At 27.9% G+C, this 15,098-nt stretch overlaps 1 protein-coding gene across 1 annotated transcript; it reads right to left on the bottom strand.

The window, feature by feature from the left end:
* Positions 1 to 1,642: 1,642 nt before the first annotated feature.
* Positions 1,643 to 10,043, bottom strand: LOC116775004 (octopamine receptor beta-3R-like). Its single transcript, XM_032667794.2, has 3 exons — positions 8,950 to 10,043; positions 4,467 to 4,578; positions 1,643 to 4,286 (listed from the first exon to the last, which is right to left on the bottom strand). Exons 1-3 carry the CDS (start codon positions 9,791 to 9,793, stop codon positions 4,070 to 4,072), a joined length of 1,173 nt encoding a protein of 390 aa, XP_032523685.2. The 5' UTR covers positions 9,794 to 10,043; the 3' UTR covers positions 1,643 to 4,069.
* Between the last annotated feature and the right edge of the window lie 5,055 nt (positions 10,044 to 15,098).

The raw sequence follows: 15,098 nt of genomic DNA, 5'->3' as shown, positions 1-15,098 counted from the left end.
GCTTGTATCAAATGCACAAAAATACAAATCTATTATCTTTACCATATAAGTAAAGAAAAGTATTGAAGTGTAGAATATTATTTTTTTATGCATTTTATTGTATGCATAAAGTATATACCATATGTTTATATTACCCGTAAGTGTATATTTATAAATTGCCCTTGATTAGTTAAATGAAACTGGTTTTAGTATAACGTACTTGATTTGTGCTAATTCATTTTTATTTAAAGATGTATTTTCAAAAATTGTAGCGCAATTATATAGTTATGTCCAATAAAAGACCTAAGTCTTTCGTTAAGACGACTAAAACATCTTTCACCAACCACAACTGTGATTGCATGTTCTGTTCTTTTCCTTAAAATTTCAGTTATTGGTATACAAGTTTACTTAATTTAACAAAGGTTCAGCCTAATAAGCCACTTCTAACTTGCTGTGCAGTTTTATCGAAATATGTATAAATTTCACAATTTTGACAAATCTTAAGTGGCTTCGGGGACGTCAGAATTTCCTCGTTCTTTCTCAGTCGAAAACAATTTGTTTAAAGAAAAGGTTCAATCTCTTGGCCTCGAGGTATCTCTTAATTACCTCAAAAGTCCTAATTTAAATCTTTATTTTGTTTTTATTCGTATACTTTTCTTGTAATTCAACAGATGGAACACTTTGCCTCTGAAAATACATGTGTTTGGATTAGTGAAGATTTATGGGAAATCGGTCAACGCCTGACCTATTGAAGGAAACTTAAATGGACATTATTTGTGTATTACATTACGAATACACTTGTTTATCATTAATTATATATTGATTATGTTTTGGGTAAAGGAATTAATTTATAATTTTATTAAGACAACACGATCACTGAATATATCATACTGTATCTTCCATACAAGCGTACAAAAGAGATAACTTTGGCGATTAGGTCGTCTTTTCTTTAGCGATTAGATCGTCTTTTACAAGTCACAATATTTGTTTTTATACAATTCTTTTAGCAAAATTTCATTCAATAAAGTTTACACATGAATGGCTTTTAATAAATCTCTACATAAGTATAACTTATATCTCAGAATCCTATATTAGCTACAATAATTCCAAAATTTCAGTCAACGTCAAAGCAATCTTGTTTCGTAAGAATTGACCTGTCACAGACGATAGATATCGACTGTTGGTTGCTATGTCTGAGATTGGTCGTTTCTCTGATGACATATACGAAGTGACAACTAAAGAAAAAAAAGGAATAAAATTATAAACATTACAAATATTACATTTCTCAAAACTTTAAGACTTTTTAAAATAAAAAAAAAAAATTAATGTGATAGTGAGGATAAAATTTTGTGATGTATTAAATTGAAATATAAGATGCCATAAACATGTATCCCTATTTCTGTATTTTGAAAATAAAATAAGCAAGAAAATAAAGTAAGAAATATATATTTTTTCATTTCAGTCAGTGTAAAGTCTGCTGGCCCATTTCAGCGAGTTTGTGTGCGTGAGTGTGTGTGCGTGATTAGTAAAATATAAGGAAAGTGGTTTTACAACTTCAAGCAATCATATTATTCAATCTGAGTATAATTTTACAGGCTACTTACCAAATCACTCGTCACTAGGGGTCAGAACACATCAAATTTAAAGTAAAAACTAACTTAGATTACATTTTAACCATTTATTATAACATTTTACTCAATATCTACATACGACACCCAATATTGCAACGAGATTAAATATTACTTATGACATTCGATATGAAGCTTATTTAATATTATTGCTGTTTAGAATTGTATAATACATTATTTACAAACAAACTATTTATAAAAATATATTTATAATCAATTATATAATATATATAATGAACTGATAATATAATATATAATTAAAATAAGTTTAGAACAACTTTATCTATGTATTCATGATTTTTTATTAATTTAAGTAAATAGTTTATTTATAGTTAACTCATCAAATTAAAATACTCAGTCTGGGCTGTTTCGGACTCAATATAAGAAACTAAAATAAATATCAAAAAATAAACCGAGAGATAATTCATGAACCATTTTAACTTTACAAATGGAAATGATGTATAACAATTTTGTCGTATACTATGAACTATTTAACATATTATTTAAGTTTTTTTTTTTTTATTTCAGCTCACATGGTTTTGTTTTCACAAAGATTATAATAGATTCTCATATGAAAAACCTCGCCGTAAATCATAACGTATCTGAAGCTTTCTTTAAATATACCAATTTATACATAAACAAACTGACCTGTAAATTTCTTCATATATCTTTTTATCAATGTTTTATGTAAATGTATATTTTAAAATATATAAAATGTGCTTAATTGCAATAACAATAAAATACCTTACCAGATGTTTGCATTGACTCACGACATGTCGAGCGTTTAATACATACACCTAAGTCGATACTATCATATGCGAAGTTTTGTGAATGAGAACTATGAAAACCCAAGTTATTTGACGTGACAAAGCAAACAAATGATAAGCATACTGTAATAAATATTAAAAAATCTCTATATACAACATTTATTTACACACTAATGTTACAACGATTGTATTATGTTATTTTTATTCAATACAACACTTAATTACGTATTTGTTTTCCCCTTTGCAAAGTAATCCTTAAACTTAACTTAATTCTATTTTTTAATATCTACTAAACATTTATTATAGAGGCAAGATTCAAAAGCAAATATTTTTAAGAACGATAGAAGCTTAATTTATACAACATGTTTTTCATACATAAAATTATAAAAATAACATTTAAAAAAAGTTCAATATTTCTCTACCAATAAAGATAAATACGCTCCTTATAATAAAATTTTATTATGAAGTATCTTTAAAAATTTACTTACAATTAAATGATTTAATACTTATCATTAAAAAATCTTGTAAACAATGTTAGACATTTGTTTTCAATGACGTCATATCGCATGTTCACTTGCAATCCGATATAAGTTATAGGACTTGCGTCGTATTTCCGAAACTAACAATTTAATTGCTTTCAAAAAAACAACTTACAAGGTTGTAGTTACTGGTTAAGAATAATGTTATGGCTAGTACATAAATACTCTCTTGAGTCACGTTGATCAAAAAAATATTTTCTCTTCAACCTATAATTTATTTAAGTTCCATAGTAGAAATCTTATTTAAACTATTTTAAGCCAAAAATTAAAACAAAGGAAAATAAATTAATTTAATAAAATTTATGAATGAACTCAATTTTATGAATTAAATTTTGTTCTAAATTATTGTAAATCAGCAAAGAAAATAGATTAATGTCTTAACTACAATAGTAAAAGAAAGTTTAATGAGGTCATGACAAATTAATTTTTATACACCGATAACTCTTATTCTGAAGTCAATTAATATAGGAATATTTCAAGATATATTTCGTTTAAATTGAACCGGAAACCAATATATCCAAGGTTATATATGGTAATGTATATATTTTACATTTAATTACATGTTCTAACTAACTTGAAAGATCTGTACACTAGATATTTATAATGAAATTCAACAACTAACATCAATTTATTCTATTTCACTGTTTTAATCATTCTACTCTGTTTAAAACATTTTGCATGACTATGTTACTCATGCGACAACAGCTTTTACTTGGGTAAATTACAAATGGCGTTGATTTAAAATTGGTTTCTAAGGATTACACAACCACTACATATTAAAATATTGCTTAGAACAAGCTAATTTCATTCATGAACGTTTATGTCTAGGACAATCAAAAATATTTGTCTACATCTAAAAGTTGTAACTCTAATAAAATTATTGCTTTACGTGAGCTTGTCAGAATTTTAATTGTTTACTCTAAAATGGTCACCTGTTTTGTCAATAAAATTCGTTGTGATAGATTATTTTAAATTTGGATTTATTGCAGAACGCACTATTATTTGCAAAAATTGTGGGTCCTATGTCTAATAAAAAAAAATTATATTTCCCTTTGTTAACCATTCGCCTTAATTTTATGCTTGGATATTAAAAATGCAGATTATACGCTTTCTAATTCATACATTTCATAAATCTTGAAAATATGATATTGCAATATCATACAAAGGATGCTGTGCCTGTATCTTTCCAACATTTAAAACAACAAGGCAGCGCACACATCAGCGTGTTTTTAAACGCGTCTCGAAAGTCCCTATTAAAATAGGCGTAAATCAGTGGATTTAGCGCTGAGTTGAAGTATCCAATCCAGAAAAGTACACCTACTACCACATCGGGAGTATCACATGGCTCACCACATACGTTTGTTGTGACGTACCTGTAAATTAATTATTATTAATAATATTTAAAAAAAATCCTCACCAATAATTCCTTGACAAAGTTTGTTAAAAAAAAAGTAAATATCATTGCTAAGCAACAGCATTTTATTTATATAATTAAAAAAAATAAATTATATGAAATCATAATAGTTTAAAACTAACGATGTTTTCCAACTCACCACAAAAAGAATGGTAACCAACATAGCAAAAACGCTCCAACAATTATGCCAAGTGTTCGAGCCGCTTTATGTTCGGCCCTCCATGACTTACCAGCCGCCCGTAATGTCGCACCTGTGAAAAATTGTTTCGTATTAAAATAAAGCTTAAATTTTAATTTCGAACACTGAAACTTTGCGTATATAATGAACGCAATATTCATTTTGTAATGAGTTGGGAGATTTTTCTCGTAGTTGGCTCTGGAGTTTTAAAAATATTGTTCCTGTTGTATCACGAATTCTATACAGTGCTATTTTACAATAGGACTATACACGATTCGTATATATAATTCTGAGTATTCATTTTTGGCAAAAATTATTCCACAGCATAACTTTATACAGTGTACAGAATATCATTGTTCCCTTTGTCATCATATATACGTCCGTGTAGAAACATGGAAAGGTCTCATAACCCAAAATAGGATCAGAGTTAGTAAACTCACCTTTAATATATCGAACTTACAAACAATTTTAATCTCGACATATTTGTTTGACGTTATAGTTTGAATGCAGATGTTGTGACATTGTTAATACAGATATTAATTATTCATATTGTTCTCTATGTATTTACGAAAAAACTCATATAAATAACGCATTTCAATAGTTTTTTGAAATAATAATTTCATAATAGACATAACATTCTTTATTGAAATAGAACTAAACAATTATGAATACAGGAAAAATGTAAAATAGACAAGTGCCAGTTTCAAGCCTTTATTATTTAATAAGCTACTATATCACAAACAAAAAAACAAAATACTAACTCCGTAGAATCTGTCTCAGACAAAAGAAATTATAATAGTATTGGTGGCAACTCATTAAAATGCTTATTGATTTATAGCCTATATGGAAATAGAAGCTAGTCTCGTGGGTTCATGCAAAGTGAGTTACGACATAAACAAAGAACTTATAACAATGGCGAGAAACTGATATAAAAACATAGAAAACGAATCCCTTCTTGTATTTATAATTTTTTTAACAACTCCTCGAAAAGGATAGTTGTTAATGTCTTTATAATTTCGTTATTGAAATATGTGTTTACGAGTACATATGTGTATTCCTTAGCATCATCATTAATCTTCCGAAATATTAAGTGCAATGCGCTTAACAAGAAAATATAATGTCCAAATGGATCAGCATTTAAAGTAGACATTACTAATAAGAAAAAATATATTTATATATATAAATTTATTTAGAACTAACTTTTCAGTAAAATATATTATTAGCTCTTATTGGCATGAGGAATAAAATATACTATTGCAATGCATTATAATTCATTATAATTTCGCTTTATTAATTTCGGTTTACCATTCTTAATAACGTCTGTGTTGTGTTTTAAACATATTTTAATTTGTTATATGTCAAATGAATTTAAGACTAATGTTATATTATCCAGAAGTTATTTCATTATATTACATTTGAACACAAACAAAATCTCTGTGATGCACAAAATAATTAACTCTAAAATATATACGCCTGCTTTGTTGTCTCCAAAATTCAGGTCACTTTATTTCCATTTAAATAGCTTTATCAACAGTTTTAATAGCCTTCACATGAAGAAAAATTAATTAAATAATCCGTATGGTAAATTTTGTTGTACTTATATTGAACTGCTTGCTTATAACGTGGAATGAAAATTTAGAACATAGTAAAGCTTATTTATTTCTAACATTCAATTATGAAAAATATCTTTGTCATATAAAACTTTAATTTATTTTTTGACACAAAATTTTCATATTTAGGTTGAATTTTTATAACATTGAATAGAAAAATACTTTATTTATTTCCAAAATAATTAAACTCGAATATATTTGTTGACAAATATTATTGAAGTGATAATTTCTGACAAATATTATTGAAGTGATAGTTTTTGACAAATATTATTGAAGTGATAGTTTTTGACAAATATTATTGAAGTGATAGTTTTTGACAAATATTATTGAAGTGATAGTTTTTGACAAATATTATTGAAGTGATAGTTTTTGACAAATATTATTGAAGTGATAGTTTTTGACAAATATTATTGAAGTGATAGTTTTTGACAAATATTATTGAAGTGATAGTTTTTGACAAATATTATTGAAGTGATAGTTTTTGACAAATATTATTGAAGTGATAGTTTTTGACAAATATTATTGAAGTGATAGTTTTTGACAAATATTATTGAAGTGATAGTTTTTGACAAATATTATTGAAGTGATAGTTTTTGACAAATATTATTGAAGTGATAGTTTTTGACAAATATTATTGAAGTGATAGTTTTTGACAAATATTATTGAAGTGATAGTTTTTGACAAATATTATTGAAGTGATAGTTTTTGACAAATATTATTGAAGTGATAGTTTTTGACAAATATTATTGAAGTGATAGTTTTTGACAAATATTATTGAAGTGATAGTTTTTGACAAATATTATTGAAGTGATAGTTTTTGACAAATATTATTGAAGTGATAGTTTTTGACAAATATTATTGAAGTGATAGTTTTTGACAAATATTATTGAAGTGATAGTTTTTGACAAATATTATTGAAGTGATAGTTTTTGACAAATATTATTGAAGTGATAGTTTTTGACAAATATTATTGAAGTGATAGTTTTTGACAAATATTATTGAAGTGATAGTTTTGACAAATATTATTGAAGTGATAGTTTTTGACAAATATTATTGAAGTGATAGTTTTTGACAAATATTATTGAAGTGATAGTTTTTGACAAATATTATTGAAGTGATAGTTTTTGACAAATATTATTGAAGTGATAGTTTTTGACAAATATTATTGAAGTGATAGTTTTTGACAAATATTATTGAAGTGATAGTTTTTGACAAATATTATTGAAGTGATAGTTTTTGACAAATATTATTGAAGTGATAGTTTCTGACAAATATTATTGAAGTGATAGTTTTTGACAAATATTATTGAAGTGATAGTTTTTGACAAATATTATTGAAGTGATAGTTTTTGACAAATATTATTGAAGTGATAGTTTTTGACAAATATTATTGAAGTGATAGTTTTTGGCTGTAATTTTTTTTTTCAGTATTGTATCTATATATAATTTCTACTGGTCTCACGCTACTCATTGCTAACGGTGTGTTAGTAACAAATTTAAAAACTATATCATTTCAAAATCATTTTTATTGCAAAAAGTTTTTATCTTTTTTTTATTTAAAAACTCATTTTTTGTTCTACAATGAACGATTTAAACTAACAATGAATAAGTTTGAATGATATTTTTATTCTAATTCTGTTTTAAATTGGTGATCAATTACATAGTTAAATAAAGATATAAAAAAGCTATACATCTGGGATTATATCAAATAAAACCACTTAGGAATAAAGAGTTTAAATACATATATTTAAGATTTTTATTTGTAATATCTATGCGCGAGTAAAATATTTCAAAATAAATAACATCTCAAAAAATAACATTAATTTGAAGTAGTATAATTAAAACAAGTCACTTTTTATTTCAGAGGGACATTTAAATAAATAATAAACTAAGTAAATTGTAAAACACATTTTTTTTATTATTTAAACTATGAAAATAAGTGATATTTTACAATATTTCCGTAGAATTTGGCAGCTTCTTTTTATAGGCAAATACATAAGTAGTTTAAAAAGATGTATCTAATTTGAATCTTATTTATCTTTAATAGAAAACGAGAAAAGTTTTGACATCTGTTTTATGACTAAGACATAAAGTTTCGGTTGAAGTCTCCATGAACTCTAAAATAAATTATAATAGAGTACACTTTAGTTCTTATCAGTGCTTTCAATTTTAAATGTTAATAATATAAAAAAATTAAGATGCTAAAAGTCTTTAGAAGTAGTCTTCATAATAACACGCAGACTGATGAAATTTTATATAAAAGAGATATAAACTGTTATCAAAAGTAAAATATAAATCTACATATTCGTAAACTGAAAATCCATATCCTTTAATTTCAACAAGTTAAATCTCGGGAAACCAATTAATGAAATAAATATAAAATTAATTACCCATTTAATTTTGTTCGTAAAGGCTCCATAAGGCGATTTCATTAAAACTTTGTTTAATTAAACCAAAATGTTTATTTCATTTATACCGAGGCCCTAACCAGCCTTTTCACTCGAAATAATCCGATAAGAGTTATCGCTGTGAATAATAAAATCCATGAATGAGAAAATAATCTGATGTTAAAATGACATGGATTCCATGACATGAAATTACATCCTTTTGTATTTAATGTCAAATAGAAAAATGATTGATTTCATTGATTTAAATATATAACATCGCTATGCTTTGTGGCAGTATATGTTTGTATAATACAACAAAAAAAAGTAAAATAAGAAGCATTTTCAAGAACATCAATCACCTTTATGTATGTCTTGACCTGTACGTTCAAAGGTTTTATAATTTAATGTATATTATTTATCATCTAATTCTAAATAAATTGGTACTCACCTTGTGAATTCAATTCAGTTGCGGCCTTAGCTAGTTCTTTTGTGGCCACAGCTGAAGTACAGCTTGGTCTCCAACCCGTCGGTGGTTGACCACTTGAGGATCTCTTGTTAGAACCTCCTGAACAATATCCAGAACTTGCTGTATCACAACTGATATTCACTGACTTTCTTGGACTTGCTTCTTTACTTGGACAAATATCTCCTAGAGCCAACACAACTTCTCCTCCAAATTCTGTTTCCTCGGGACCGACTTCGGTAAAAGTACTGTAATTTGGACTAATATCGGATGGTCTTCTGTCGGGATGTAAGTAATGGGAGTGATGAGCGCTGTGTGATGTGTGTTTAATATGGACAGAATTGAGCAAAATATTTGATGATGTTCTCGTTAATGCCTCCCTTTGTCTGACCGCTTCTCTGAATATCTTACAATACATTGATATCATCACTAAACTTGGTATCCAAAAAGACACACTAGATGATATTATAGCGTAAATCATATTGGCTTTAAAAATACATACATCAGGATGAGCTCTCCTAAACTGTCTGTGTTGTTCTGTCGTATACCATCCCATAAAAATTGGAACAAAACTTATAAATGCTGGCCATAGCCACACATTAGCCAACATAAAGCAGACAGTTTTATGTGTCATTAAGACAGGATATTCCAAAGGTCGGACAATCGCGTAATATCTGTCGACAGATATGCAGCAAAGATGTAATATAGACGCGCTTGAGAAATAAACATCAAGAGAATTAAAGATATCACAGACTAAAGGCCCGAAAAGCCAGGTATCAGTAAGTTCAGCACTTGCATTAAACGTCATAGCACACAACGCAACCAACATATCCGCCACAGCAAGGCTAACAACATAGTAATTGGTGATGACCCGGAGTTTCCTGTGACGATGTACGGATATGATGACGAGAGCATTTCCCAGAAGAGCTCCAAGGATAATCGTGATGAAAACAAGGCCTTTGAAGACCAGGGAGATTGTGTGCCAGGTTTCGGGCGCGGCAGGTGGCAACGTAGAGTGTAGTTCGTGAAGGAACGCCGGCTCCGTGCCGCGCCCTCTAATGTCTACCTCTCCTCGAAGAGCGCCATCTGAAAACAAAATTGCCATGTAAGAATTTGCAAAATTTTATAATTTGTTCGACTAGCTTTAGTTAGAAGCTTATTTTTTTAACTCCGATCGACCGTTTTGGATCAATTTTGTAACTGTATCTAAATTACTTAAATTAGTAAAAACGTCATTTATTTTTATTTACTCTTAAAATTTATTTTACTTGAAACAATTTTTTCGTTTTAATTCATTATAAAAAAGAATGAAAACGGAATATAACATCTTGTAATTACAGTATAACTATAATAAAGATATGTATATAAGGAATAATTAGCACTGATTAAATAATTAAGAACCTTTAGTTAGAATCATTTAATTGAATTGGAAAAATCTAAATTTACTAAAAATAACAGAAAACAAACTGTAATCAAAGCCTGATACTAAAATTTGACTATTTTACTTCGTGTGCTTAAAAAAAAAGGAATTAATTATATTTTTATTTGTTTCTCATAAAAAAATAAACATTACGTTCTTAATCACACAAAAATGCACTTACTTACTATCATAGCTCGAAATATAAATTTGCAAAGACGAGCAGGCGATGTGTGCAGCAGTTGTTTTAAAACAATTGTTTACAACTTTTTTTTACAGTTAAAGCGTAATTGGTACCACTCCAAACTGAGTCATACAATTCAAGTTTTTAAAAAACGAATATTGTGTTGTCAACTATCCTACCTATATCCACGTATAGCAGCCAAACAATAGTTTTTAATTAATATAGTGTTTTATTTTTTTATTATTTTTGACAATCTATTGCCTAAGATCAAGCAAACAGCTGTTCATGTAAAAACTATGAAACCAATTTTGATTTGACTGAGCATTAATACATGTTACATAATGCAACAACATAGTATTTTCTAACAAATTCTATAATTCATTCAATGAGGTTAGAGCATTGTAGGAAAATTTGGATTTGCAAGAGGATAAACAGATTTCAGAATTTAAGTAATGCAGACCGTTTCTTGTGAGACGGAACTCCTATATTTACTTGCACATAAAAAACCATATTTATAATTACATTAATAAAATGATTATGACTAGAAAAATCACACATTATACATTATATAATCTTCTGGACTTTCGTTCTAATGTTTTAGTTCTGTTACTATTTTTATAGAACCCTCTGCGACATTATTTTGTAGTTTTAAGAGAACCTCAATTTATGTAATTAAAAGTCCACTGCAGGAAATTTCTCTTATTTAGGCTTTTCAACGAGGCGACCACAGACCTCTTGAAAAACTTTGAAAGCTCGCAAAACCTCACAATAATTTAGATATTTTACGAGATTTTTATTCAGTTTCAACCTTAAAAATAATTCAGATATCTATATAAAAAACAAAACCAAAAATATATATCATTCCTTTTAAACGGTAAAAATATATAAGGTTAGTGACCTAATATAAATAACACCATCTTCAAATAGACGTATTAATTAATATTTGAATTGTAAAGAAAACAATTGTTACAACAAATGTTCATAAAGGTGAACCTTATATGGTTATCCAATATGGGAGTATAAATCGTTAACAACGTTTTAGTATTTCAATACTAAAGTAAAATATATTTATCGGCGCAAGCAGCTTCAATGACGGATGCAACATAAAAATAACTCAAGGCTGTCATCAATTATTATAACAACTTATTGGTCATCGTTACTATTGTTAAAAGTAAAACGAAATCAAAGAGAATAGAACTATTTAAATGAAACTAGTATTACGAGGTGTCCTCGTCTGCCCGTGATCACGGTTGCTGCAAAGTAACCGAAAGGTCGGGATTATGTAGTTTTTAAATAATAAAATCCGCGTAGTATATCCGAATAATACTAGTTTCATTTAAATGATTAAAACTCGCGAAAATCTTACAACTCATTAGAATAGAACTATGTTTGAATCCTGGTATAAATATGACGTCTGGACGCACGACAGGGGACTGCAGACTTCAGCGAGTGCGGAACATAAAGAATGTGATTATGAAGAACCTTCGAGAAATACAAGAACATTTAGAAGAATTGAAGTTTCATTTTAAAATATCTGGAACGTACTGAAACAAGTGACATTAGAGACGTCAGCGAGGCTGGCGTCCTCTCTTTAAAATAATGAATTTTTATTAAATCCGATATATTTAATACTGTTTCGGATCATGTTACTGCAATAAAAATAAACAAATATGGGTACTATATATTTTGATAGTTTAGTTAGGTAATATCATAAATGCTCATACACGTAGTCGACCCCGTAGAAAATCTTAGTGTCTTCGGATTTTGAAAGAAATTATTGTACTTCCCCTCAAGCCTCATATAATCAGAAGAATGGACGAAATTAAACTAGTGCTGTATTAAATATACCATCGAAATTGCGTTTTAATATAACTCTTTGCCAGTATTTTAATATTATTTTATACAAGCTTTGCCCGCGATTCCCTCCGCTTGAACATCAGAGTAATTTGCTGTCACTACGTCATTGAAACCGAAATGCACTTCATGGTTTGACCCGTGTAGTTTTCGGATCGGGACCAGGATAAAAAGAAGACTACGTCTTCCTCTAGGATTCCATCTATCTCTATACCAAAATTCACCATATTTATTATTAGGTATTAATTCCAAGCGTTTTATATTCTTAATAACTTCTAAACAAAATGTCTCATTGGGATAAAACAATAATTATTTTAGTTCTACAGAGATGCTCTTGATAACAAAATGCCTAATTTGGATGAGGATTTCGATAAACTTATAAACTAGTTTCTTTCTTCAGACGATTTAATAAGTTTTTTACTAACAAAAGCGGATATCGTGAAAAACTATGATATGTAGATATATGCTCTGATATTTTTCTAGATCTTAAAGGGACCTATAAGCCCTTAGTATATTATTTTGTTTAATTGTCAATAGTTTTTTGCGGCGCAATCATAAATAGTTTTTCGATTTTACACCTTGGCTTACAAAGTAGTAATTTTCTTACATATATCTATGTATCTTATTTAAATAATAAATAGCGTATAACCTTCCTCGATAAGTGAACTTTCCAAAACTGAATTTTTTTTCAAATCGGACCAGTAGTTCCTGAGATCAAAGTGTTCAAACTAAAAACAAACTCTGCATTTTATAAACTTATCCACTTAATAAACTATAAAAATACATATCCGACATCGATTGATATAGCTTTAAGAAATTTGACCTTAAATAGGCTTGAATAAAGTAGAGACGAAACCTCTTAGCATTCAATAGATTAACCGTGCGGGTGCGAGTCCATCGCGTTGCAGTGAGAGGAACTTCAACAGTACCTGGGACTAGCGACCCAGGTGTAGGTTTAAGGAGTCCCTAATTCCTGTTAAACGCTCACCTCCACCATTAAAACTCCTCTCCCTACGTAACCAACTAATTAAATAAAAAAATTAAAGCGATTCTAATCATATAGAAAGCAAAACATAACGTAACATAAATGTTTCTGATGATAAGTGACGGCTGACATGTTCTTGTTACAGTTTGAAGCTATGCCATTCATCAATTTCCTACTTGCATTAACATAAGAAGTTTGATATAAATATACATGTTTCGTCTCTTAATGCATTAAGGAATATTTTTACTAAAAATTTTAATTTATTACATACGTATATTTTAACGAAAAATAAATGTGTTCAGAATTTGATATTATGGTGCAAATAATCTTTATTGTACTACCTCAAATAAAACTAATACACAATAAAACTAAAAAAACAGCATAGAAAGAGCAATGTTATCGCTAAAAAGCAATCTCTCTCAGAAAATTAATATATCTATATCATCCATCACTCACGGCTCTGTGGCTAGTTAGATGAGTTTTTAAAAATACAGATATCATGCACATAAATATTTATTAAATATACATATGTGTGTGTCGGTAATTACGATAGTTTAGCGACAAACTGACCCTCGGTAGGCAATGGATTTTGCAATCAAACCTGTGGTACACAGTTTGATAGTTTCTAAATATTATGTAGGCGTACAATCACAAAGTTACAAGAGATATATGTACAAAAATATACTTATAACTGTATATTGAGTCAGCTAAAGGTCCCATTACCAAGGTTTTTATTTTATCAACTGTCTTTCTAGCTTAACTGTGACCAGAGTAACAGCTCTGCTGTATTTAAAATGTAACAATTAAACTTGTTAACGATGAAGACCACGTGATTCATTAGGTCATTGCGTTCACATCCCATTTCCACGATAAATCAATTGTGTCTAATTAATATTAAATTATATATATAATTCGTGACAAATATTTATTAACTTATACACTCTTAGTAAATTCCTGTCATCATTATAAAAATGGTATTAACACTACTTATGTAATGATTTATATTTAGTTATAAGATTTTCAAGAGACAAAAAATGAAGAGACGTTTTACTATTAACTATTAATTTATTTTGCTCCTTTTCGTAGTTAGATTTTTTATAACACACCATTCTGTTATAAAACAACACCTGTTTTATTTTACTTATTGATTGACTATAATATATATATATATATTAAACTAAAAAATTAAGGAAAAAATTAACTATTTTATTTACCCATAAATAAAGATATTATAATTATAAAACATTATAATTAATTCAACAATCGGTTTCGGTTATTATTTAAAAGAATGATATGTTATGAAATATAAATAAAATATTTTTATTAAAACTTCATATTATTTACACTTTTTAATTATTTTTTTTTTGGTTCAATTTTTTATCTTCCTAAGAGTGTAATGTATCTACAGAAAATCGAATAGTTTTAGTAAAGGTTTTATTAAATTTGGCCCACGTTAATGTTGTTTAGATTTGATTATGGACTTAGTCGTGCAAAACGAAAACTTCCGTAAAAACTAAATGGGACTAAATTAAATTTATATATAATAAAATACCGTAGGTTATAGTTTTTATGTTAAATGCTGTCTATCTCCTAGACATTTAATAGAAGGCTCTTAGACTATATTACTTTTTAAATCATAATTAATGTTTCAAGAATTCCCATAATTATCATATACATATATTTGTTATACAAAA

The sequence above is a fragment of the Danaus plexippus genome, chromosome 23, assembly GCF_018135715.1.
Source record: "Danaus plexippus chromosome 23, MEX_DaPlex, whole genome shotgun sequence".
Classification (NCBI taxonomy): Eukaryota; Metazoa; Arthropoda; class Insecta; order Lepidoptera; family Nymphalidae; genus Danaus; species Danaus plexippus.
This window is presented reverse-complemented; position numbering and strand designations above follow the sequence as displayed.

Coding starts and splice junctions, on each gene's coding strand:
- LOC116775004 (XM_032667794.2), bottom strand. CDS start 9,793: ATGTTGGTTGCGTTGTGTGCTATGACGTTTAATGCAAGTGCTGAACTT. Junction 4,579..8,949: donor AACTGAATTGAATTCACAAG/GTGAGTACCAAT, acceptor AATTTTTCACAG/GTGCGACATTACGGGCGGCT. Junction 4,287..4,466: donor TGGTTACCATTCTTTTTGTG/GTGAGTTGGAAA, acceptor ATTAATTTACAG/GTACGTCACAACAAACGTAT.